General features: G+C 56.5%; 1 protein-coding gene across 2 annotated transcripts; it reads left to right on the top strand.

The window, feature by feature from the left end:
- On the top strand, nt 1–23902 carry IGFBP2 (insulin like growth factor binding protein 2). Of its 2 annotated transcripts, none has more exons than XM_072742871.1 (4): nt 1–542; nt 20734–20963; nt 21684–21824; nt 23412–23902. In XM_072742871.1, the coding sequence occupies exons 1-4, from the start codon at nt 86–88 to the stop codon at nt 23574–23576; spliced, it is 993 nt and encodes a 330-aa protein (XP_072598972.1). In that variant the 5' UTR covers nt 1–85; the 3' UTR covers nt 23577–23902. The 2 variants fall into 2 exon arrangements, with proteins under 2 accessions (XP_072598972.1, XP_025857978.1); XM_026002193.2 differs by lacking the exon at nt 1–542 and adding an exon at nt 14833–15052.
- The last annotated feature ends 1975 nt before the right edge of the window (nt 23903–25877 follow it).

Below are 25877 nucleotides of genomic sequence, written 5' to 3'. Positions count from 1 at the left end.
CGGAGGAGGCGGCTCCCGCGCTCGCAGGGCCGCGCCACCTGCCCGCCGCCCGCCGCCCGCCGCCGTCGCGCTGCCCGCCGCCGAGATGCCGCTGCTCCTGCCGCCGCCGCTGCTGCTGCTGCCGCTGCTGCTGGGCGCGGGCGGGGGCCGCGGGGCGCGCGCCGAGGTGCTGTTCCGCTGCCCGCCCTGCACGCCCGAGCGCCTGGCCGCCTGCGGGCCCCCGCCGGCCGCGCCGCCCGCCGCCGCGTCGGGGGTGGCCGGGGGGCCCGGGGGGCCGGGGGGGCCGGGGGGGCCCGGGGTGTCCGGCGACGCCCGTGCGCCCTGCGCCGAGCTGGTCCGCGAGCCGGGCTGCGGCTGCTGCTCGGTGTGCGCGCGGCTGGAGGGCGAGGCGTGCGGCGTCTACACCCCGCGCTGCGCACAGGGGCTGCGCTGCTACCCGCACCCGGGCTCCGAGCTGCCCCTGCAGGCGCTGGTCCTGGGCGAGGGCACTTGCGAGAAGCGCCGCGACGCCGAGTACGGCGCCAGCCCCGAGCAGGTTGCAGGTAACTAGTTGGGGCGAACTTGGGCGGGCGCGGGCGGCGGGCGGCGGGGCCCTGCACCCGGGGGGGGGGGGGGGGCTGCGGGGAGGGCGCTCCCGGGCCGCCTGCGCACCGCTCGGTCGGGTCGATGGGCGCAGGAAGGGCATCCCTGATCCCTGCCACCTCGTCTCCCCCGGCTGCAAGGCCCCTCGACTTCTATTCTGGAGGGGGGATTTTCCGGGGAGGAGGGTGTCGGCCAGACCCCGGGGGGGAAGCGCTTGAGGCTTATTTAGGGGCACGGCTTGAGTCGGTGGCCGCCGACCCAGGGATCCTGGAAAGGTCCGGGCGAGGGCGCTGCTGGGGGTGGGGGCGGCGGGGGCGGCGGGGGCCGCTGACTTCGGGGACGCCCGGCGAGCGGGGCGCACGGAGAAGGCGGCAGCGCCTCGAGGACCCTGCTCTGGGTCACTTCTCTCCAGGATGCCCATCCGCCTGGGATGGTGAGGAGGAAGGAGAGGACTCGGGACTTTGTAGGGTGGGTTGCTTAGGGGAGAAGTGCAGAGGCGCGCTGCTGTGTCGGCGGGGAAGCAGGAGGGCTCGTGCTTCCTTCCCCGTCGGTGGAACAATAAAAGAGGGGCGTTGGGGAGGCTCAGCCCCGCGGGCGGGTCCGGGTGCCTTAGGCCGGGGGCAGGCGTGCGGCCCCCGGGAGCATCTGGGCCCCCGGGAGCATCTGGGTCCCGGCGCCGGCCGCGGCTGCCCCGACCGCGGGGAGCTGGTCCCCGCCGCCCGGCCCCAGGGGACTCCCTCTGCCCGGTGGGATGGGGGCCCCGGGAGTCCTTGTAAGGCGTCCGCATCGCCCCCACCCACCCGGAGGTTCTTGAGGGACACTCTCACTTTTGTTTTTGTTTTTGTTTTGTTTTGTTTGTAAAGTTCCAAAAGCCTCCTGCCCCAGTGGTCTGGAGGAAACTGTAATTTATTTTCTTTCTTCTTGGAGACAGTTGGGAAATGTGTCCACTGCCTGCTGCTGTTGTTGTAAAAAGCGAGCCAGCCTGACCAAGTTCCTCAAGCTAAAAAAAAAAAAAAAAGAAAGAAAGAAAGAAAGAAAGAAAGAAAGAAAGAAAGAAAGAAAAGGAATAAGTGCAAACATTCTTGCATGCGTGTAAACTTCTGTGGTCCTAGCACAACCCCCCTTCCCCCGTAACCCCCCAAGGGCCCTCCCCCCCAGGACCCTACAGCCCCTCGCCCTTCCTCTACCCAGCTATTGTATTTTCCCTCTTCTCCTTGGGAATGGAATTGGGGGTCAGAGTTGAAATCTTTCCTCTGTGTCTCTGGCACAGTTTTGACCTTGAGTGCAGAGCACGTTAGGGCTTCCTCCCTCCGAGGGAGCTAAGCTGAACCCCCGAGTTCCTTTCTTCTCTCTCCGCTGGCTACCCCCCCCCCCCCCCCAGCCTGCTTGCTTCCAAGTTAACCCTTCCCTGCTGCTTCTCTTAGAAAGTCATAATAGAAGGGAAATACTCGGCTCCGCCTTCCTCCTCCGTGGCCCCTTCCAGGCGGCCGGATCCCCCCCAGCCCCCCTCCAGGGAGGTGCTGCGCTTTTGGAGCTGAACTCTGACAAACCAAACCTCTTCCTCAGCAGGGTGAACTTTTCCAAAGGCCTCCGAGTTCGGAGACTCCTTTGGATTTTGACCGTCTTCATAAAGTGCATGGGACAGGTCCTCCCTAAACGTTGTAGTATTTTTTCCCACCCTTCATCCCTCTCACTGGCAGCTTGGAAACCGGCTCTCGGGCTTCCCAGCCCCAGAACAGATGCGGGACACTGTCCCCGTACCCTCCTCCCCGCCAGCCCGAAGGGGACCGGGGAGTTGTCAGGGGAGTCCAGGGACAATGGGGCGAGTTCATGGGAAGAATGTCACTCCGGATTTTCTGCCTGGTTGTGGGACTCCCCTCCGCCAGCTAGCCCCAGCTGCCTCCTCAGCCTTCTCCTCCCAGTGTCCACACGGACGCCTTCCGCATTTTTCTCTTGTGCTCCAGACTGGGAAGAGGGGCCCCTGGGGTGGGGGTGGGAGCTAGATGTGGAAGCCGGGTGGGCACCCTGGAGAGAAGTGACCCAGAGCAGGGTGCTGAGGCGCGAGTGGGGCTGGGTGAAAGGGGGCGGTGCAGGGAGAAGCCTGGGCTGCCAGGGGTGCAGGGGAGAGGGGCAGGCTGTGAGGCTTCTGGGCAGGAGAGGGTCTTGGGCTGGGGCCGGGATGGGGCGCTGCCTGGAGAGCCCTGGGGTCCGGCTCGGGTGGGCGGCCAGGACGTGGCCCGGAGGGGAGCGGAGCCCTGGTGGCCGCTGCCTGCCCCCCCATCTCCCATCCCCTCTCCCCCCCTGTCTGAAGAGCGAGCTCTCTCCCATCCCAGACTGCATTCCTCTTTGAGCAGGTTGCTTTTGAGAATTTTAAACATACCCTCTTATTTTGAGGCAGCAAACCCCAGCAGTTCCGGCTTTGCTGTTAGCGCTTTTGTCTTTGTTCCCGGGACGCAGGGGCTGTGTCGCTGACTTCCTGGGGACGGGCTGGGATGCAGGGGGTGGGGGGGCCATCTGCGGGTGCTGAGCCTCCATCCCTTGGGGGGTGATGGGGCGGGCCTGGTGGGCTCAGAGCAACTCGGAAGTCCGCCTGCCTCCGGGTTGGAGTAGGTGAGCGAGCCTGGACGAAACAGGGGAGTGGGGCCCCCCCGGCCCCCCCAGATCCGGCGGGGTCTGGACCTTAGCAGCGTGTGGGTGTGTTTGCTGGCGGAGCGGGGCTGAACCGAAGTGCCTAGAAATGTCGGGGGGAAGAGGAGGAAGTGGGCTCCCTTTCAGAACCCAGGGCCGGCGGGGGACTGGCCGGCTCCCGGCTCCCCTGCTCCTTCCCGCCGCGCACAATGCCTGGGCTTCTGCCGAGGGGCGGAGCCGCCGAGTGGCCGTCTGGCGGCTGCACATATAAAGGTGCTATAGAAATGTGCAGTCATTCAAAGTCCCCGGGCGGGCGGCTCTGAGGAGGCTTTGCATCTGCAGTTGCTGGGGGAGCAGAAAGGGGGGCAGAGGCGAGCGCTGATTTACAGTGGTGCCGTGCAGCTTCGAGAAAGGGGAGAAAAAGCAATGGGACTTCTGGCTCACAGCGCGCTGCTTTGCATCTTGTCTTGCATAAATTTGCATACTGAGTTCAAAGTCGTAAAATAGACTTGGGGAATGAGTGGGACCCACTGTCACCGATCGCTAACGCCACTACCTTCCGCCACCCTCCCCCCCCCTTCTGGACAGAACACCCAGAACTAGCTCTGCTAGGCCGCCCCGCCTGAGTCACCACCGTGCATTGGAAGGAGGCGATGGGGGAAGCTGAGGGCTGCTGCTCCCGGGGCTCCGGGACGCTGAGTCCCTGGGGCCACTGGACCCCGCGGGGGGCGGCCCTGAGGCAGGGCTGGACTGGAGGACGTGGCTCGCCAGTCCCCAAGCAGCCGAGGCAGGCGGGGCAGGGTTTGCAGGGTTTGCAGGGTTTGGCCGGTTGCCTCCCCTTCCTCCTCCTCCTCCTCTGTGTGCCTGGAGGGCTGGAATTTGAGGAAGTCCCAGAATCCGGGTCTTTGCCGGCAGTCTCCTTACTCACCTTCCACTTAGGTCCACGCCGTTCACCCAGGTAGTTCCCCTTGTGTGGTAATACTGACCCCATCTATTCCTTTGACAAAGGTATTTGAAGAAGCTTCGAGGGGAAAAAAAAAAACCTATGTAACGAGGTCAAAGGATCTCGTAAAAACAAGAACAGGGCTAAGGAGTCTCTGAATTCGCACACATGGCGGTGTCCAGGGGGAAGAAGAATCTATCTGCTGGTGGCCACCGCGAGGGGCCGTCTGGCCAGTGGGTCCTGGCCAGGTTGGACTGCTGAGTTTCCCGGCAGGCAGAGGGAAAAGGGAGGCTTAGATGATTCTCATTGTTAGCTTTAAACTGAAAGCTCTCATTGAGCTTTAAACTGAAATTTTCAGGCAAATCATGCCTTTGGGTTAGGGGACTGCATGGAAGTCGGTCCTAGAGAGACGCCTGCAGGTTACTTGGAAGCGGGAGCGTGTTTGGCCACCAGTTGTCCAGCATGTGAGGGTTTAGGGTGAGAGATTTGAGAGGATCAGTGCACCGTAGTAGCTCATTCATCAGGTTAACTTCTAGTCGGGTCTCACGTTAGCTCTTCTTTGCCATAGGAAACTGGATGCACAATTGCTAAATTTTGGTAGGAGGAAGTTCCAGGAATTCTTGGTTCCAGTGAATTCCAAAACAGGACGACAGTATTTGGTGGGGGTGGGACGGGGGGCACAGCACGGGCTGCTGAAGGGTGTGAAGGAGGAGCAGGAAATATGCAGACCTTGCTTGCATCCGTTTGGTTTTGCTGTTGACCCTCCTCACCTACTACAACACGGTACCAACAATAACAAAGGGCTTGGTCGTTACTGTTATTTTTAAAAAGCCCCCATCAGCAGGGACTGCTTTAGTTTCAACCTGTCCCTTCCTAGTGCTTCCAGTCCCTCCCCTGGCCCCCCTGGCTCCCCTAGGCCTCTCCCACCATGGCTGGGTCTTGAGCCCCCGGCTGGACGCTCAGTTAGGAGGACAGAGCTACCCCAGCCTTCCGCAGGAATCCAGGTAGGTGGAGACCACGTAGGTGATGGGGGACGGAATGCTGGGAGCACATCTGATCCTGAGATGCGGAGGGTAGTTGGCCGTGGCACAGGGGCTGGGCTTGGTGGGGGGGCGCGGGGGAAGTGGCCGTATCCCCAAGGGGGTTTGTGCTGAGGCTGCTCCCCCTGCAACCCGAGGCAGGGAGGAGCAAGGTTATGCTTTTAAGTCACCAGGGGAGCTGGTGTTCTGCTTGGCACCCGTTCTAGGCCTCTCTCCTCCTTGCTGTCTCTGGCCAGCATTTTGCTGAGGTGGCAGGCAGCTGCCAGGGGTTCGGTCGCCTTCCCATCTGTCCTCATCCTATTATGAACTGGCTTCTTAGCCTGCTTTGTCTCCTGACTTCCGAGATCCCTGGGAGGGAGAGAGGGAGGCTTTTTACCTCCGTTTCGCAGGTGTGGGGGACTCTGAGGTTCAATCAGGGGAGGCCTTAGCAGGTAAGTAATGAGAGGCCTGACCTTTCTTCTGTGCCCCTCCGCCCCCATGGCCAAACAAGGGAGGGAGGGGGTGTTGGCAGCAAAAGCCTTTGACCCTGTCAGCCAGAAAGTTTGTTCCTGGACACCTGCCACGTAGGGGCCAGGTTCGGTTATTTGCTTTCCCTCAACTCCATTGGGAGGCCCACGTCCTGGGGACTTCAGAGGGGAGTGACCAGCGTGCAGCAGTCAGGAGAGACAGAAGCGCGGCCTCAGAAGAGCTGGTGGGCCAGCTTGTGCCGCCACAGGGACTGGGTTCCGTTGCAGACCTGTCCCCGAGAACCTGAGCGCTGGTGTGCAGGGGCCTCCCTCAGATGCCAGTGTTGGGGAGACGGGGATGGCTGCGCTGCTGGCCAGTGTCTGGCACAGAGCAGGTGCTCACACGTATTAGCTCCTCAAGCTCAGCAGGCCGGGGCTCCCCCCTGATGCCTAGGGAGCCCGTCTCTGAAATGAAGAAGGCCACGCTGGCTGCGTCAGGCAGGCCACTGAGTCTCCCCGGAGGTTTCAGTGTGGCGCTTAAGTGGCCTCTTCGTGGTGTGAACTTGCTCCGGCTCAAAGCCCAGTTTCCAACCACACACTAATCACCCAGGGCAGGAGATAGGTCCTTCTTGAGCCTCTGTGTCCTTATCTGTAAATCAAATATTGACAGCACCAGCTCCATAGGGTGGCGCCCGTGTGTGTGTGTGTGTGTGTGTGTGTGTGTGTGTGTGTGTGTGTACGCGCGTGCGCCTAGAAAGCTAGATAATACAGTCAAAGCTAAGCACTTTGGTGTTTTTTGGGGGGGGAGGTTTTTGCTTTTTGTTTGTTTTTTTTAAATTTTTTTAAAATTTTTCTTTATTTATGATAGTCACAGAGAGAGAGAGAGAGAGAGAGAGAGGCAGAGACACAGGCAGAGGGAGAAGCAGGCTCCATGCACCGGGAGCCCGACGTGGGATTCGATCCCGGGTCTCCAGGATCGCGCCCTGGGCCAAAGGCAGGCGCCAAACCGCTGCGCCACCCAGGGATCCCTGCTTTTTGTTTTATTTTTAATTAAGTCACTTGCTTTTCATCTCTTCACCTATAAAATAGAAATATCCGTACCTCCCGCCTGCTTCCATGGACTGGAGTTGTAGAAAGAGTAACGAAACTATACTTTAAATATAGTGTCAATGGATTTGACGTCAGGCAAGTGGTTTGAGGTCAGCCGGCTTCCATTTTTTTGCGGAGGAGTTAGGCAATGTTCTTTAGGAGCCGGGTCCTGATGTCTGGGACTGACCATTTTTGGTCTGGGAGCCTCATTCTTGGTCTGGCCGCTCTTGGTCTGGGAGCCTCAGTGCCTCAGTTGGGGGTGGAGGGAATGTGGGCACAGAAGTGGCCCTAGAGTTGGGACACTGGGTACATTGCAGGCTTGCTGCTCCTAAGCTGGCGACAGGGCTGGGTCCTGCCTTCACCTGGCCAGTCAACCTTTAGCCCTCCAACTGCAGGTATTTGGAAGATCAGAGAAACTCTGAGGCCACATTTCCAGAGGGGGAAGCCCCTTCCTCCACGGACAGCCCTCCACAGGAAGCGCTGGGACCCAGGCTTCAGAACAGTAGGGGCAGGGCAGCTAGGAACCAGCCTGGTCTTAGCACGCCTAGTACGTATGGCGTGGGTGAGCGCGCGTGGTAGTTGAGTTGTCCAAGCCTGGAAAGGCCCCGTGGTGCCTGTTTCTTGCTCCAGGAGAATGGGCTTTCACATCTATCCTGGCTGAGCCTAGGGAGCCAGAACGTTGAACGTGATCCTGCCAAAGAAATTGGACGTTCTGTCCAGAAAGTAACGTTTCCTTTCCATACTACGCCGTCTGCAGAGTTGACCTCACTCCCTGGGAGGCCGTTTGGGGAGCAGCATCTCATTTCGAAGGGGTTGATGGGTTCCCCACTGGAGTGCTCGGGGGGTTGGGAGGAGTGTTTTCTGGGCACTGAGATCCTCCCTAGTGTCTGATTCCATCTGAGTGACCGCCTGTCTGGGCGTAATGATAGGACGACTGTGTTTTGGAGCATCTTTTGGAGGTGAGGCCCCAGAAAGCAGAGGAGGGGGATGCTGGAGCCTTCAGGGGTCAGCATAGGCTTGTGGTGAAAAGCAGGACAGTTGGGACAGAGGACAGCATTTGCCACTGGGAATCTGAGCTGGCGGGTTCCTTAGACTCCGAGGCCCTTCATGACTGTGGGGATGCGGCCTCCGGGAGAAAAAAAACCCACTTTACAGATAGGATCCTCAATTCAGAGAAGTTTGCTGGCTTTTGGGTTCCAGGGTAACTGCTGACCCCCAACCCACCTCCCCAGTGAGGAGTGTCTGGGCAAAGGATTTTATTTTCACTCCTGGGAAATGCCCCCCCCCCGTGCCTCTCCCCCTCCTCGGCCACTCCTGTCCTCTCACAAAGCCAGGGAAGATCTGCTCTGGCTCAGCTCCTGGGTGTCAGTCAGGACGCAGAGGGAGACCTTGCTCAGAAAGCCGGCTCCCCCGGAAAGAAATACAGAGTCGATTGTAGTCAGGAATTGTTTCTACCCCCCTCCCTTCTTTTTTGATGGGGGAGGGGGCACTTGGCAGCCCATGGGGCCCCTTCTGGCCGCAGGCCCCATGTCTTTTCCTGGCTGTTGGGAGGCAGGGCCCCAGTGGAGATTGGGGAGAAGGGGCAGGGGCTGGCAGGCCTCCAGCTGCGGGGCAGGAGACTTGGCCCACAGGCCCCCCTGGTCGCTTGGCCTGAGCTGAGCAGAGCCTGGGGTTTCTCATTAGCTGATGGGTATAGGTGTGTCCGCCTGTGTTTCATTCGAGGAGCTGAGCCCCGGAGGCAGGAGGCCAGGGAGGGAGGGGCCCAGAGCACGGGCCCAGGAGGGCTGAGGGTGCCCAGGAGGGCCTCAGCCCAGGAAGATGGGCCTGGGGGGGCTCAACGTGTTCATGAAGGTATCCGGGAGGTGAGGCCTTCTAGCCGGAGGGATCCGAGCTGGATTGTGGGCTGCAGTGAGCAGAGGGTCAAGGACAAAGTCATGCTAATTCAAATTGCTTTTTTTCTAGACATCCTCCACTTTGACCCAGCTGCCTGTAGGGTTTTGTTGTTTGTCTCATTTCTTTCCAGCTCTGCTTTAGCCTCAGAATTCTCCCCACTTGACAGATGAAGAAATCGAGGCTGCGTTTGGGTTCCGGTGCTGAGGCAAGCACAGACCGGAGTGGAGGCTGGGTCTCCGGACTCCCATCCCAGGGCCCCGTTCCCGGAGACTCATGTGTGCAAAGAAGCAGTGAATTATAGATTGCTGCTCCGAAAAGCTCCTTTTCCCTGGGAGGTGGTAATTAAGGCACAACTTCTCAAAAATATTCCTTAATGCGACTCCCCGGGAAGTTTCTTTTAGATCTGTTGTCTTGACTTCTGGATGGAGGTGCCAAGTTGCCTCTGGATGGTGCCCCCGTTGCTTTCTGAAGTGCCTGAGGCCAAGATAAAATGAAAATGGCAGTCCCCTCGAGCCCTGCCTCTGCAGCTGCCTGATAAGGCTGGGTAGTTTCTATAGCAACAGTGGCAGGAGGGGTGTCGGGCGGGATGAAGGGCAGTGGGGTTGGGATGGGGTTGGCATCGGTGTACTGGATCAGAAGGGTTTTTGAGGTTGGGTGGGCCTGGCTGGGATCTGACTGATGAGTTCCCTTCCAGGGAAGAGGTGGGTCCCGTCAGGAAGAGGGGTTGAGGGATAGGGAACAGGAGTAAAGCACTGGGGTTGAAAGCTGCCGGTCGAGTCTTCCCTTAGACGATGCCAATGACCAGACCCCATCCTGGTTGGTTAAGAGCTATGGAGCTGAACAACCTGGATCTGTGTTGGCTTTGCCGTTGACTACGTGACTTTGAGCACTTGGCCTCAAGCACTATGCCTTTTTTTTTTTTTTTGGTCAAGGTGAGAGGGGATAAGAAATTATCAACCTCGTGTGATTGCTCGATGATAAAAAACGAGGTTCTGTACACAAACCGCTTAGCACAGAAACTCAGATAATCAGATGATGTCACACCGGTTCTCCTTCCTTCTTCCTCTAATCTCAACACGCAGAAGGGAAGGAGAAGGCAAATGCCTGTTTTTCCGTGTTTTCTGATTGGACAAGTTTAGTAGAACAGGGATTTAAGGATCTGGTTCAGAGGCACGGCTTTCTCCACGGGGTGCGGCTTCCCTGGATAGCTGCCCTTTTGCTTTGGAAAGTCCAGAATGGCGTTAGAGGTGGACGGGTTTTCCAGGGGGCCGTCCTGGTCTTTGATGCCATTGTCACTCGTCATGGTTCTACCAGTGATTGAGAGCATGGCCCATTTATGCTCCAGAGGCGACGATTCTCCCTCGAAGCCCTGCTGCTTGTCTCTGGTTCTCTTTGCTGCCCCTAAGCCAAGAGAGCACAGCCAAGGAAGACCCCAGATGTGATACAGTATTAAGTCAGACACAATTAGTGAACTTTTAGTTGAAGAAAAAGAAAAGCCTGGTGACCTATTTAAAGACACTTATTTATATTCCGGACACTTCTTGTGCTGGTTTGAGAGTGTGGCAGGCAATCCTGGACATCTTTACAGGTTTTTAGTTTCTGTTTGCACCCTCTGGGTTCAGTTTGTCAGGCCTGCAGTCTCGGGGAAGAGTCTTACGGGGATGCAGAAGAGGCATGGAGAAGGGGTGGGCAGAGGGGAGGGGTCAGGAGACAGGTGGGTAGGACCCGGTCTTTAGCTCTCTGGGAGCTGGCCTGGGGGGTCATGTCATTGGACAGTTTGAATGTGGGTCCCAGGAAAGGGAAGCGTCTTTTTCTCTCCCATCTCGTACTTCCATTTGCTGACTGCCCCCCCCCTTTTTTTTTAATAAACCTCTGACCACTCCTACTGCTATAGGGCCTGGATGGAGAGGGAGAACCCAGAAAAGTGAGGAGAAATAATACATGATCCGCTAGGCCAGAGAGTGGGATGCTCTTCGGTAGTCAGCTCTCCTGATGTTCACACACCGACTGAGCACGCACTGCATGTGGGACTTTCAACCCCAGTGCTTTATTCCTTCTGTTTCCTATCACCTCATCCCCTCTTCATGATGGGACCCTCATCTTCCCTGGAAGGGAACTCAGTGCAAGACTGTAAAGAGGCAGTTGTCAGTGCTCCCCGTAACACATGCTTTTTCATCCTGGAGGGGAGCCAGAGAAGCGTGTCATTTTATTTAAAACAATTTTTTTAAAAAGATTTTATTTTATTCTTTTAAGCAATCTCTATACCCAACGCAGGGCTCGAACTCACGACTCCAAGGTCAAGACTCTGGATCTCTCCTGTTTCAACTTAAGGCTCCTATTTCTCTGGGCTTCAAGGAGCTGGAATGGGTTCCTCCCTTCCACTGGGCGTGACTGGCCCTTGGGCACTTCCATCACTCCACACCTCTGGGCACCCCCTGGTGCCCTCTGGGCTGCACTGGGATGAGCTCGTCCCTTGGCTTTCCATTCTCAGGCCTGCCCCATCTTGATTCCTTCGCCGTCCTCTCCTTGACCCTGTAACTGTCTCCCATTCTCTTTGGGTCTTTGCCTCTGGCCCAGTTCTTCATGCCACAGAGACCTGGCCGGGAGCCCATGGTCAGCCTCTGGCAGGCAGTGATCCTGGTGATGCTGCGCTGGCCTCAGAGTGGCAGTGAAGTTGGCCATGGTATTACTGTTCGGTCCTCTTCCACCCAGGGGGCTTTCAGGAGCACCTCAGATTTACTGATACCCCTGCTTGGCAAGGAGAGAGAAGAGTGAATGTGGTGAGGGAAGTGACTTTTACAAGAAAATGGTTGCAGCGTGCCTGGCTGGCTCAGTGGAGCGTGCAGCTCTTGATCTCGGGATTGTGAGTTCAAGCCTCACATTGGCTATAGAGGTTAAGGATTATATAAACATGAAATTTGTAAAAAAAAAAAAAAAAAAAAAAAAAAGTAAAAATACAGATGAGTAATAAGAATTATGCTAGAACACCAGTCTACCCCCTACAGCTGGGAGTGGTTGACATTTTGTCCTGTTTGCTTCACGTCCCTTTAAAACACCTCCAGATGACCTTCCCCGCCAGCCTCTTGTTGCTGGTCCCTCGTCCCCAGAGGCAGCCACCAGCATGCATGACTTCGTGTTTCTCTTCCTTGGCTAAATAGATTTGCTGATCCATGGCCAGCATCTAGAGTCGTTCTTGTGCTAAGTCAAATGTGCAAAAGGGTTTCATTCTGCAGCTTTTCCCCCTTTGTCAGTATTAGGTTTTGAGATCTGTCCACGTTGGATAGATGTCAGGAGTGATCACAGGTCAGAGCGATCTTGTCGACTGCCGTGTATGACTCCATTGTATTTCCCTGCTGATTTTATTTAGCCATTGACCCGCTGAAAGGCTTTTTGGGTCAGGTTGCCAACAGTTTTGCAGCTACAGGTAATGCTGTAGTGAACACTGGTGCCCGGTTGCCCCCGCACCCGTGTCGGAGAGAGTTGGACTTGCTGGGCCAGCCACAGTCTTCCTGTTCCCATGGTCCCTGTTCCAAGTTTGCACCAAAGCACATTCTCTACTCACTTGGGCTTTTGGCAGGTAGGCCGCCTTGCCAGGCTCTTGGATGGCTTTGGTTGAACCGGAGGAGAACTGTTTGGGACCCACAGAAAGAGTGAAGGCTGGTGGTGTGTTTGCCACCTTGATTTCAATTTCTCTGGCTCTTCCAGGACAGCCTGGCTCACGGAGTCCCAGGGGACCTTGGCTGAATGTGAGCATGTTTTTGTTTTCTCAAACGGTGTGCCTCAGTGCTGACCCTCCCCGGGTCTTTGTGACTCCAGGAATGACCCTGGTGTTTATAGAGCAGCCCACGAGAGCGCGTAGGCAGGGAAGCTCCGTAGAGGCTGTGCTGTTTCTGCTCACTCAGGGGGAGCCCGAGAGGAGACGGCGTCGGGAAGGCATGCTCTAGAAATCTCCGCGACGCTTGGCCAGGAAGGGCCTCCTCTGTGCGTCCAAGCATGCATGTGTGTCAGTTTACGAACTCATGAGTCTCTGGATGGAAAGAGCTCGAGAGGCTGTATCTTCGTAGGGTGAGTATGTGAAGTCCTAGCTCTTGAAAAGAAGAGGCGTCTTTCTCCTCCCATTACCAAGAAGTTCATCAGCAAACTGAGGCAGGAGCCAGAGAAACGCAGAGGAATGGGGCCTTGCAAATGCCGGAGCTTTAAGGGGGTTTTTCAAAATACCTAGTCCTTGACCTTCGCCCAGGCATGCTGTCTGTGAACCCTGGGGGGCTGGGGTTGAGGACCATTTGTAACAAGCTCTTTAGATGATTTCTGATGAACAGCCATGGCTGGGAAACATTCCCCTTATCTAACTCCCTGAATTTTTAGATGAGCATGCTGAACCCTATATATCTTGACCATACAAGCTCCTTTTATTTCTTTAAAGTGATCTCTAGATCCAACATGGGGCTCGAACCCATGACCCAGAGATCCAGAGTCATGTGCTCTACCAACTGAGCCAGCCAGGTGCCCCCATCTATTAAAGCCTACACATTTTAAGCACCTGTTGGGCATCACTCAGAGTCCACAGTCATGGTGGTAGCTTCGGAATCAGACCTTGCCCCCCTGCCCCCCCCCCCCGCCCCCCGGCTTTCAGGCCAGCACTCCTCTTCCTGCTGTGTCAGAACCAAAGCTTTGAACCCGAGAGCTGGCCTTCCAAAGGGAATCCAGAGGGGGAGCTTGGCAAGCAGTGGGCTCTCTCCCATCCAGGAGTTTCAGTTCCTCCCCTGTGTGAGCGTGGGTACTGGCCGTTCCCCTCCCTGGAGGTTATGAGGGTAGCAACGCCTCGCTGGGCGATAGGCCCATGGCAGTTCTGAGTGCAGGGTAATGATCCTTTGGCGACAGTGGCCAGCTCCTGCCCTTGTGTGGTACAACCTGGATGATGTGTGTATCTGGAACCTCTGAAGAGGCTGCTCGCAGCTCTTCCCCACCACAGGGGGATTCCTTTGGTGCAAAAGCCATGCTGAGGAGCTACTGGTCCGTTGCCAAAAGAGTTTCTCCCAGAACATGGTGGCATCTGAGAGACGTCAGGTCTGCTTTGCTGGCACCATGCAGAGAGCAGGGCCCCAGAGGGCGGGGAGAGAACGGGAAGGGAGTTTGGAAGGAAGCTGGGTGTCAGCAGGGGGGTAGATGGGCTGATGGGAGGACGTCATTCGAGATGCTGGAATGTGTCCTGGGTGCCAGCCTCCACCACAGCAGACGTTCGTGGACACACTCTTCGTAATTCCTGCGTGAGGGGCCAATGTGGCCTGCCGCCTGTGACCTTTAGAAGAAAGAGTGGAGGGAGGCACACAGACAAGGCCACTTACCAGAGAGACCAAGGACCTCAGCTGAAAAATAAAACAAAGAAGCTCCCCTTTCTTCCCCACCACTGCTGACTTCTGCTGGCCTCCCTCCCCCCCACCTCCCAAGGTGGCCTGAAGGATCCCCCCCAGCCTCGGTGGCCTGTGTTACTGCCCGTGGTGGCCAAAGGCAGCCCTCCGAAGGCACTGGCTTCCAGTTCTCTCCAACAAAAGCTGTTTCCCCTGTAAGCTGGTGACTTTACCTATGAGCCCTGTTTCCCCTGTGCATGCGTGATATGTGGGAGCCACCTCTCCTTCTCCCCTCCCTTTCTTTCCCTCTCTCCCTTCCTCTCCTTTCTTCCCATAAATTCTGTGAAGTTAAAGTAATTTAGGCAAATCCACACTTGCCCAGAGACTTCCATCAAATGGCAGAGGGCTGTGATGTTTAGTGACAGACGGAATTCACGCCATCAACAAAATGAGGCTTTAGAAGAAATGTGCAGACAGACAGTATTGCGGAACCTTCTTGTAACTCCTGTCTCCCCCATGCATATGGCCATTCTGCAGATCGGATCTCATCCCCCCTTCCCCTCTGCCTGGCCCATGCATCTTCCATTTACCCACTTGAGAAATAGCTCATCTGTCTGCGCATTTCTTCCGGGGCTTGATTTTGCCCACGTTGGGCAAGTGGTCATGACAAATAGCAGCCTTCACTTGAGTAGGGTGATTATTTGCATTTTTCACACTTGAGGAGTTAGAGCTCAGGAACGTTAAAGGGTTTGACCAATGTCACGGGTGAATCGTAAGCGGCAAGGTCGGGAGGCCTCTTGACTCCTGGAGGCCTTTGCCCACTCGAGTTTGTTAATGAATTGTCCGCTGCCGTGGGTGTTACTGGAGAGGTTGTCCAAGAGGAAAGAGGAAGATGGTAGTATTAATTCTTTTGCCCAGCATGCGTCAAGATTAAGTGCATTTGGGGAGAGACCAACAAAGCAAGAGCCACATGAGTTCTGTGCCCAGCGAGAGCGGAACCGGGAACGTGGCCAGCATTCCCCTGGCCCATTACTCGGAATCCATTCTTGCAGGGGCCTGCGATGCTGTTACCTGTTGAAGGAGGTGAGTCCACTGGAGGGCATGATTCATTTGGGGTCGGAGTAGACTGCCAAGGAATCAAGGCTTTCCTCAGCCTACAAGCTTGTCTCATCTCCCCTCAGTGCCCTCAGCTCTTAGATTTCCAGATAGGAGGTAGGCTAAGGAGAAGGTTGGATATGGCAGCAGAAGGAAGTAGGGAGGCAAGTCATCTGTTAGGAAGATGTGGCCTGTTCTGGGGAAAGTCCTCTCTCTTGCCAGGTGTGCATAGGGACAGAGCCTCACGTTCTAAGCAAGAAGGAGTGTGGGGGGCTGCTCTTAGATGTTGGGGGCCTGTTTTCCTAAGCGGGCTTTAAGGTGCTTCCATAGATCAGGAATCGCCAGCTGTCTCTTGGAGCACGGAGGTCAGAGCACGGTGCTAGGAGGAAATGTGGTTTCATGAGCTTAAGAATCTGTCGAACACGATTCGTGCATTGAGTGATGTCGCCAGTGCTATGATCCGACAAGATTACGTCAGGGAAAAAAAAGGCGATGCCAAAATTAAGTTTTAAAACCAGGGTATTAATGCATAGTCTGGAATGCAGAATGTAGGTGTAAAGCTCTTTTTCTCCTGCAGTGGCAGCTTCCAGCTGCCAGCCCGGGCCCCTTGGCAAGGCTGGGTCAGGGAACAACGCCGGGGCCCCATGCCCGTTGGGAAGTGCGTCTGCTGATGGCACACAGGTGGGGTGTGCTCCTGTTAGACCGGGTGGTCGTCCTTCTGGGCTTCGGGCTTGGTGTCTGTAAAACGGGGCGACTCGTCCCTTGCCTCTCCTTCTCCTTACCTGTCTCGTGTCAGCTCCCCTCCAGGTGCATGGAGTAGAGAGGTACGGCCGTACACCTGCACAGGACAGGGGTTCTCATGCTTCAGGCCCTTTGGGGTCTCCGCCACCTGTCTTTGGAAAAGCTTTCCCTTCTTATATAGTCGGCAAGTCCCCTGCTGCAGTGTTGAGCCATCTCCGGGGGCGCTGTGTAGAGAACAGCTAATCCCTCGGGGAAGATCTCTGGGGGCCCGGGAGGTCCCTGTTGGTCATCACTAAGCCCGAAGCCTTTCCCAGTTATGTGATTTGGGCTGCTAAGAACCATTTCTTAGACTGACCTTTGCACTGCAGCCCACGGAGCTGCATACATAAGTGGTTGCATAATAAATATTATTCTGGACCTCACTCTTAGGCAGGCAACAAAAAAAAAATGCAACTTGGTATTTTTGTTCTGAGGGCAAATTCCATCTCTAGTTGGAGTTCTGCATTTGGAATGTTTTCCTACGGGCCGCTCCTGTCACCTATAAGAGAACGTATGGGAGGAACTTGGTAAAACGGGCCAATGCCCTCGTCCGCCTGAGTGGAGGGGTGCCGTGTGGGTGCTTGGCCGAGTGTGGGGAGACGTGGGGGCAGGTGAGAGCCAGCTCCGTGTGTGCCTGGCCCTGTGTCTGCGTGCAGCACCTCTGGGAATCTGGCTGCCCACTGTTCGTCCGTGACTTCGAGATGAGCCGTGGAGCCCCAGAGAGCTTAAGTAGCTTGTCTGGGGCTGCGCAGCTGACTGGTAGACCTGGATTCAGTCAGGCGAGTGGACTCTGGACCTGAATTCTTGACCTTCTCTGGCTGGGAATATAACAGTCAAGGAATCCAGGCTTTTCTCTGGCTGCAGGCTTGTCTGCTCTTCACCCGGTCAACTCTCTCGTTCCCTTCCCTGGGCTTCTCCTTCAAAGTGTGGGGCGTCAGCATGTGCGTCAGCAAACCAGGTTTCTTCATCTTATTGGCACGTTCGTTGGCAGAGCCGAGATCAATAACGGAATGGGGTGAAACCTAGCCTTGAATCCAGGTGGCCTCCGTGTGCATGGACAAACTGACCTTTACTTTGGGAGAATGGGGCTGTCTCGGGATAGAAAGCCAACTCCGTCCTCCTGGGAGCGGGCCGCCCAGGGGGCCCCCCATCTTCCAGGGCCTGGCGCGGGGCTGTGTTAGGACCGCGGACCCTGGACGCCTTGATGTTTGTGGCCCTTCCTCCGTGAAAAGATGTTAAATCATATATGATGACCGCATCTTCTAACTGTGAATGTATCGGTGTTGGCGGCTAAGGCTTAAAAATTTTTTTTTTACCTAAAAGCTTATTTTTCAAGAGATTGATTTTGTTTTATTTTATTATTATTATTTTTTTAAGAGGTTGATTTTAAAATAGATCCCAACATTTCTTAGGCCCTTGGGCACTGTTCCTGCTGTGCCTGATGACAAGCCAGCCCTGCCTGGAGCCTGCAGGCCTGATGCGTATTTACCTGTGTGCCTCTTACATCTAACACGTTTTCACATGCTTTGTTGTCCCCCCTGGGACTCAGCCAGGGGTCCTGCTTTGACCCCTCTCAGTGGTCTGGGTGCCCGGAGAGCTCAGAGTAGGGGGAACAGCAGCCTGGGAGTCTTCTGGATGCCTAGGGAAGCCCCCTAGCCCCCGGCCAGGAGGTGGACTAGTGGACGCGAGAACTGTACTGGGGATGGAACAGTGGTGCGGGGTCTTAGCTGAGGGAAGGGAATATAGTAGAGCTTGGATCTGCCTTATTCGGGGCTTAGAGTCTTCAGCATGGAGCTGGGGAACTTCTAGGCCTCTGGATAAAGCCCGACTTCCAAATGATGGTTTTCGGTGGGGGGCACTTTTGCTCCCCAGGGACCGTTTGGCAGTGTGCGGAGGTATCTTTGGTAGTCACAGCTTCAGGAGGGTGCTGCTGGCTTCTGGTGGGTAGAGGCCCAGAATTCTGCTTGGCGTCCTACACTGCAGGAGCAGCTCCCCAGTGAAGAATCCTGGTCCCAGTCAGTAGTGCTGGGGTCGGGAGATAGGGTGAGTGATGAAAGTTTGGGGTGGGTGGGTGGGTCTAGTCCAGCATGGTGGGGACTGAAACTCCCATCCAGCCTGGTGGCAAATGCTTCAAATAGGCCATCCACTGCGGGTGGTGTTGGGGCTTCTGGAACAGAATTGATTGGTTTTAAAGATTTTATTCATTAATCCATAAGAGACAGAGAGAGAAGCAGAGACGTAGGCAGAGGGAGAAGCAGGCTCCTCACCAGGAGCCCATTGTGAGACTCGATCCCAGGACCCCAGGATCACGCCCTGAGCTGAAGGCAGACACTCAACCACTGAGCCACCCAGGAGTCCCTGGAACGGGATTTAATCTGTGGTGGGTTTATTTATGGTAAAACCCAGGCTCCCCTGGAGCCACTGGGGAAATAGTCATTCTAGAGAGAATTTTCTGGGTTTCAGAGGGCTTACTCATTCAGATATTTCCATTTTTATTTTTCTAAAATTTTAAAAATTTTGGATAGAAATCTTTTTTTTTTTTTTTTAATGCTAAATGCTGGACATGTTATCCCACTCGCCTTTTTTGACCTCCCAAGTTCCTCGTCACTATCCACACAACTCTTGGGCTACACGATATGGAAATCCTCAGGGGTCATCGATGGGTGTGGAGTTGTTTGCTATGCACTAAATATCCCCAAAGTTCTTATGTTTGGTTATTTTTTTTTTTTTTAGTGTCCTCTTTTCTTCCTGCCATTTGATACTTCTTGCCACTGTTCACATGCCTTCGTTCTCTCTCTCGTTTTAATTTTGTTGATTTTATTCTGCGGTGGCCCGGGAAACCAGACATCCAGAGCCCAGGCTTGCTGGAGCCGTGCTCCTGTGAGCTGTCAGTGTTCGTCCTGTGCCGAATGTCCCCGTGCCTTGTGAGGAGAGCACTGGAACTTGACCAAGCATCCGTAGAGCGACAGCTGTTCCCATGCTCAGAGGCTTCTCTTCCTCCGCTTCTTGGTTCTTGGGCGGGTTCCGCGTTGCTGACCGAGCGCATAACGGACAACTGAGGCAGTTGGCATCTTCGTCCTCATCAAAGTACTGTCACCAACAGGACACAGAGTTTCTGTGCTCTAGGCCTTACTTAACCTTATAAGCTTTACATAGAACATCCGCTCAGCAGTCCTGTGAAGTGAGAGCTATTATGATCCAACAGTTCGGGTAACGAAATGGAAGCACAGAGAGGTGGTATGTGCAGGACAAATTGAGCCGCTGTAAAAAGTCGGGGAGCTGGGCTTGTCTTACCAACCAGTGCTCGCCAGTCTGGAGAGCTTGTGCTGGGTTTCTAAAGGAATGTGGCCGTGGCTGGTGAGGACTGGCCAGGGGTCAGGTGGCCAGACTCCACCTGGGTCTCCTGGAGCATGCTCCGTGAAAGCAGGTGCCAGTACCCCGTGGCGTGCAAGAGTGTCCCCATCCCTTTGTCGGCGGGGAGTGAGTGAATGCCGCAGCTTGCAACCACCCACGGTAGGCATCGCGGCCCCCCTTTTATGGGTCAGGGTCAGCTTTTTCTTCCATAAAACACTGCCCAGGACAGTGGCCATCTGAGCCCACCACGCTGTGCCCGGCTTCTGAGGGGACCATCAGGTCCTAAGTGCCTCACCTGAAGCTTTTGGGTAGAAATATATGAAGAGCCATCCCGTTATGTCATCAGAGCTGTAAGTTTTTGAAGGCACAAAAAAAGAAGAGAAAATGCAAAATTTGCTTAGAAACATCCCCTCCGCACCTCCAGGTCTTGTCGGGACCTGCTGGGGAGCCGCTCCGGGCGGCTTGGTCAGAGGCGCTGTGTGCTCTGCTGTGTCTACAAGGGCGGTGTGAGTCCCGGGCCTCCTAGAGCCCGTGGGGACTTACTTGTCTCCCTGGTAACCACTCTTCCATGCCCTTCTGTTCCTCTGGCCTGCCCCTGGCTGGACATACCTGAGCCAGCGTGAGACCGTGGGAGCTGGGGGCTGTTCTCCGGGCCCCCTCCACCTGAGCTGTGCACTCAGTAGGAGCCTTTCCCTGTTGTTGACACACTGGTGGTTTAGGAAAGTTGAAAGAGACTTAACAGATGCTCCTTGGACAAGCATCTGGGTGAGGCTCCATGCCTTGCAATAAGCTGACAGTTCGGAGTCGAGCCGGCCCCTGTTCTCGGGGCTCCCTGTTAGGTGGCAGGCGGTGGCATGCATGGACAGACCAGTCAGGGCCGCGGGGTGGTGCTGGAGCAGCCCTGGGACTGAATCTTCGGGGCACACGAGGAAGGGGGCAGGTGGGCAAGTGAGGAGTAATAGCAGGACTGTTAGGAACTGGAGGCCGTGGCTTCTGGTGGTGGCTCTCGACCTCACTCCCTCGCCAGATGTGGCACGGCCCGGTGATCTCTGACGTTACTTTTAAAAACTGTACCTTTTAGGGCACAGATGATGAAGACTTCAAATCGGAGGTTAGGGCGGGTGGATCTGGGATGTCTTTCTAGGGGAGAGTGTTGGATCCAGAAGGACTTCGTCCCATTCCGGGGTGGGAGCCTTGCAGACGCGTTCATCCTTCTGTGCTGCCCCGCTCCGCTCTGGCTGGAGGCACAACGGACTAGGCCTCCCAGACAGCCTGTGTTCCTCCCAGACCAGATGTGAGGTCTCGGTTTGGGTTTCTGCGGGCCTTGACTTGGCCGCCCGTCAAAGTTGGGGTAGCGCCACCCGCTCCTCCCAAGAGTTGCTGCAAAACTGAAGTTGATAGTCGGTGTAATTTGCTCAGTACTGTTGCCTGGACGTCAATCACCTCCATCTTCAGGGGTTAGGACAGTCCCGGGGTGGGGGGCCGGCACTCGGGAAACAGCACCCAGGGTTCTCCTTCCCTTCTTCTCTCTGCAGACAACGGCGACGAGCACTCTGAAGGAGGTCTGGTTGAGAACCACGTGGATGGGACCGTGAACCTGTTAGGCGGCGGAGGTGGTGCTGGCAGGAAGCCCCTCAAGTCGGGCATGAAGGAGCTGGCCGTGTTCAGGGAGAAGGTCACCGAGCAGCACCGGCAGATGGGCAAGGGTGGCAAGCATCACCTGGGTCTGGACGAGCCCAAGAAGCTGCGGCCCCCACCTGCCAGGGTCAGAGGGGCCGGGTCTGGGTGGCGGAGGGCCCCGGGTAACATCTGAGTCCTGGGTCGGGAAGCGCTTTCCTTTCTGCTTCTGCCACAAACACATGTCAGCGACCTTCAGGCTGATCGGTGTCTCCTTCGGGGACCTCAATGCCTTTGTTTGTGAAAGGGTGGATGATTTCTTGAAGCCCCGTCCTTCTGAAACCTCCACGTTTCTGCTTGGCTTCAGGCCAGAGGCCAGGCAACGGGTGCTAGAGGTGGCACTGGGTGCACTTGAACTTGCTCAAGCTTGCTGGGATGTGTTCCTTTCGCTTAGCTGCACCCCCTACCCTCCAGCTCCCCTCTGTCGTCTGGGGTCTTGGTCCTGGTTGGGTGGTGGATGGAGAAGAATGGAGGTTGGCCCACTGGGTCGGGGTAGCGATACGCCAGAGACAGCCACTCGAATGCACTTTTGCAAGTAGATCCCATTTTGACCTCTGAAAGCCACTGACATAGATTGAGTGATGGGCGAAAACCCCTAGGCATGTGACTTTTCCTTAAAGGGTGGAGTGGGGCACGGTGACATGTTAGTGCGATCACAGTCAGAAGTCCCTGGTTCCACCAACCAGCTGCGTGGCCTGGGGAACATCCGTTCCCTGCGCATGAGCTGCTTTCTGAGGCTGTTCCCAGGCCAGTGTTCTGTGAGCTTGGGCTCACTCTGAGCATCCTCTGTGCCCGTCTGTGCCCACAGACCCCCTGCCAGCAGGAATTGGACCAGGTCCTGGAGCGGATCTCCACCATGCACCTTCCGGATGAGCGGGGCCCTCTGGAGCACCTGTACTCCTTGCACATCCCCAACTGTGACAAGCACGGCCTGTATAACCTCAAACAGGTGAGAGAGGATCTCCTTGGCCGCAAGCCCCATAAGCCTTGTTCCTACCTTACCCACCTGTCATTCTCTGAGGTCTGAGAGCTGAGGGGGGCATGGGGAGGCCAGCTGCCAGGCCTGTCGGGGGTTGACTCCACTTACCCAGCTACCTGCCGTCAGCCTGTGGTGTCTAGGTTGGGAGGGAGCCTCTGGGAGAAGAGATGTGGGGTTACACCAATGCTTCTCAACATTTCATTGAACATTAGAATCGCCTGGCAGTGATTCCTGGGCCTTACCTCCCATTCTAGAAGGTTGGGTGGCAACCAAGAGTGTGCATTTCTAACAAACCCCCAGGGGTCGCTGAGGGTCCGTGGACCACACTTCCAGAATCATGGATTTAAACCATTGACACCCACCCCCCTGGTGGGGGGGGTCTCCCTTCCTACCTCCTTCACAGCCCAGGCAGGCAGGCAGGCATTTGCCCCTCGAAATAATCAGTCTAGTGTTGAAAGCTACCTGTACACGTGCCCTCAAGATGTAAGCCGACTACTGCATTTGGAGCTCAGAAGAAGAAATAGTGATTTCTTCCAATGAAAAACAGGCTGTGTCCTGTCCCTTATGGGGTAACTCAAGGGATTTTCCGTGGTAATTAGTTCATAGGTAAGGAAAGGGACCCTGGGACAGGAATGGCTGGGTTCACATCTCAGCGGTGCCTCTTACTAGCTGGGTGACATTGGGCACCTGTCTGTGCTTCCTTCTGATCATCTGTGAAGTGGTGAAATCACCGTACCTGATTCACGAGGAATAAATGAACGGGGTTATGCTAGATAAAAAACAGGAGGGTCACCTGGCTGGCTCCGGCGGAAGAGTGTGTGACTCTTGATCTCAGATGTGACTCTTGATCTCGGGGTCATGAGTTCAAGCCCCACATTGAGCCTCGAGCGTACAAAAATAAGTAAATAAATAGGGGCACTGGGGTGGCCCAGCGGTTGGGTGTCTGCCTTCGGCCCAGGGCGTGATCCCGGGATCCTGGGATCCAGTCCCGCCTCGGGCTCCCCACAGGGAGCCTGCTTCTCCCTCTGCCTGTATCTCTACCTCTCTCTGTGTGTCCCTCATGAATAAAGAAATAAAATCTTAAAAAAAAAAAAAAACTTAAAAATGAAAGTTGTAAACCATAAATGAGCAGCGTGGAGTTTGCTCACACGGTGCGAGGCACATAGCAGGGCCGGTGCTAGCATTGTCTCCCCTCCCACTACAACCAGACCCCAGTAGCTGGGTCCCCCACTGGGTGGGGCCTCCCTGCCGGGTGGGGACGGACTCTTCCCACCTTTGGGCAGCCCCCCACAGCCTTGCTCACTGGAGCCCGGCCCGGGCACCAGCATCCCATGGGGGCTTGCTAGCCCAGCAGAGTTTCAGCCCTGCTGCAGACCTGCTGAAGGGGAGTCTGCATTTTAGGGTGCTCTCTGGCACGCGGTCGGGGTTGGGGAGCCCCGGCCTGCAGGGCTAGCTTGCATGGCACCCTGGAACTGCTCCCTGAACCTCGGGCTGGGAGAAGCAGGGACAGCTGCTGGTGGCAGGGCCGTCTTCCATGTCCTTTTTTTCTCTCCTCAGTGCAAGATGTCTCTGAATGGGCAGCGTGGGGAGTGCTGGTGCGTGAACCCCAACACTGGGAAGCTGATCCAGGGAGCCCCCACCATCCGGGGGGACCCCGAGTGTCACCTTTTCTACAACGAGCAGCAGGAGGCTCGTGGGGTACATAGCCAGCGGATGCAGTAAAACCACAGCCAGCCGGTGCCGGGCACCCCCCGCCCCCACCCCCTCTCCAAACACTGGCAGAGGGAGGAGAGCCTTGTGTGGTGGGTGGGGAGGGTTTTCCAGGAGTGTTGACACGTGTATTTATATTTGGAAAGAGACCAGCACCGAGCTCGGCACAGCCCCGCCTTCCCCCTCCCCAGGGCCCTCGCCTTCTCCTGTCCCTGCTGGGGAGGGAGGGTGCTTGCAGGGGTGGAGCTGGGGTGAAGGTTGGGGAGGGGGGAAAAAGAAATTTTTATTTTTGAACCCCCGTGTCTCTTTTGCTTAAGATTAAAGGAAGGAAAAATACAGTGTGTGTCTTTTGCCTGAGTTTTTGGGGCTTCCCTGGGAAGAGATCCTGAGGCCTACCTGCCTGTCTGTCCAGCTCTGTCCCCGACCCCTGGGGACGTGTCCTGGGAATGCGACAGGCACTGCTGTGGTTCCTGGTGGAGGCGGGATCCTGCAGGGCTGCAGGGCGGCCACCTGAATCTGGCGTCTCCCCCTGGACAGTCGTCCCCCGGTGGGCAGTGAGGGAGGGGAGGTGGCTCAGAGCCCGTTCTCTCTCCCACTTTCAGGTGCATCGCAGAGGGAGACAGGACAGGGAGACACTGGACTTGCGGTCCTCTGGCCCCTAAAAGGAGAGCTCCCTTCTGTGCAGGGAGAGGCAGCCCCCAGGTCCTCAAGGAGAGGGAGCAGGCTTGGTGGGTGCCAGCATGTTCACCAGAGCGTTGCCCCTGGGAATTCAGGAGCTGCTCTCCGAGGGGCCCACGTAACCGTCGGCCTTCCAGAACAGCAAAGTTGACAAGACCAGGGACTAGACATGTGCAGATAGGGACCCTAGCTCCGGAGCAAAATTCTACGTGAGAGCTCCACCCACTGTGTTCTGGGGGCCCCTAACCCCTGGCGAATTGCAAGCCCCCCACCCACATTGCACTGGGCCACAGGGAAAGGAGTGCTCTGCTCCCAGCACAGGGCACAGAGCCCCACCTGTCACCTTAGCCGCTCTCCTGTGTCTGGAGTCTGACCCTTTCCTGCCGCAGGTGAGGGCAGGTGGTGCTGCTCCAGCCATATCCCTCCTGACCTTCCAGCACCTCAAGAGAGGCAGGGGGACGCTCGGGGCCCTCACGGGGGTGGGAGTGAGATGAGCTTCTCCCCTTAGAACAAAGCCAGGTGCCCCGAAGCAGACGACCCTGGCCAGGGTGCTCCGGCTGCGGCAGGCCGAGGCCAAGGTCTAGGCCAGCAGGCCATTTGGTCCCTTAGCGGGGTTGTTTGGTCTGCTGCTCCAGGAGTAGTCCATTCATGAATCCACAAATGAGGCTCTATTAGCTCCACTTTACAGATGAAGAAATAATCCACAGAGCTGCCGCCGCCCAACCTCCAGGGCCCAGGCTGGGGCCCCTAACTCCAGAGTGTGGGTGCTCCCTGGGCCATGATGCCCTCTCTGGGAGGAAGCTGGGCGGGCCGCCTGGAGAGAGCCCCGGGCACTCTGGCTGTGGGTTGGATCTGCGCCCTGAGGGTCAGCCGTCCTTACCTGGGGCCTGATTTTCTCTCGTCCACGGGTGGGTGCTCCTGCCACCCGTCTCCGTGCCCCTCGGGTGTAGCAGGAGCTGGTGGCTGCTGGTCTGGGATGGGGCAGCCGGTGCTGGCCCCCCTGCAGTTGCAGGGGATCTCAACCTTGCCTAACACGTGAGTGGACCCGGGCACTTAAAATACTCCTGTCCGGGGATCTTTGGGTGGCTCAGCGGTTTGGCGCCTGCCTTTGGCCCAGGGCGTGATCCTGGAGACCCGGGATCAAATCCCACGTCGGGCTCCCGGTGCATGGAGCCTGCTTCTCACTCTGCCTATGTCTCTGCCTCTCTCTCTCTCTCTGTGACTATCATAAATAAATAAAAATTAAAAAAATTTAAAAAAAATACTCCTGTCTGCACCCCCCCGTCAGAGAGTCTGATCTGATTGGCCTGGAGGGAGCCCGGGTAGGTCGGCTTGTGTGTTTTAAGGGTCCTGGGTGGTTCCAGGGCAGAGCTGGGCCAGAAGAATGCTGGAGTCGGGACACCTGGGTGCGAATCTTGTCCCGTTGCCCTGGTCCTACGTTACTCGCCTTATCAGAGGCTCCGTTTTCCTCATCTGTCTAATGGGCATGATCTCAGCCTCGCGTAACAGGATGATGCTCCATGCGAGACCGTGGCTGTGAATGTGCTTGAAAACTAGAGGGCCGGGTGAAATGGGAGGGCTCGTCATGGGCCGCTGCGGGCGGGAGCACTCAATGCCAGGCCCCAGGCCCCCAGC

Source organism: Vulpes vulpes, chromosome 16, assembly GCF_048418805.1.
Source record: "Vulpes vulpes isolate BD-2025 chromosome 16, VulVul3, whole genome shotgun sequence".
Classification (NCBI taxonomy): domain Eukaryota; kingdom Metazoa; phylum Chordata; class Mammalia; order Carnivora; family Canidae; genus Vulpes; species Vulpes vulpes.
This window is presented reverse-complemented; position numbering and strand designations above follow the sequence as displayed.

Coding starts and splice junctions, on each gene's coding strand:
- IGFBP2 (XM_072742871.1), top strand. CDS start 86: ATGCCGCTGCTCCTGCCGCCGCCGCTGCTGCTGCTGCCGCTGCTGCTG. Junction 543..20,733: donor CAGCCCCGAGCAGGTTGCAG/GTAACTAGTTGG, acceptor TTCTCTCTGCAG/ACAACGGCGACGAGCACTCT. Junction 20,964..21,683: donor TGCGGCCCCCACCTGCCAGG/GTCAGAGGGGCC, acceptor CTGTGCCCACAG/ACCCCCTGCCAGCAGGAATT.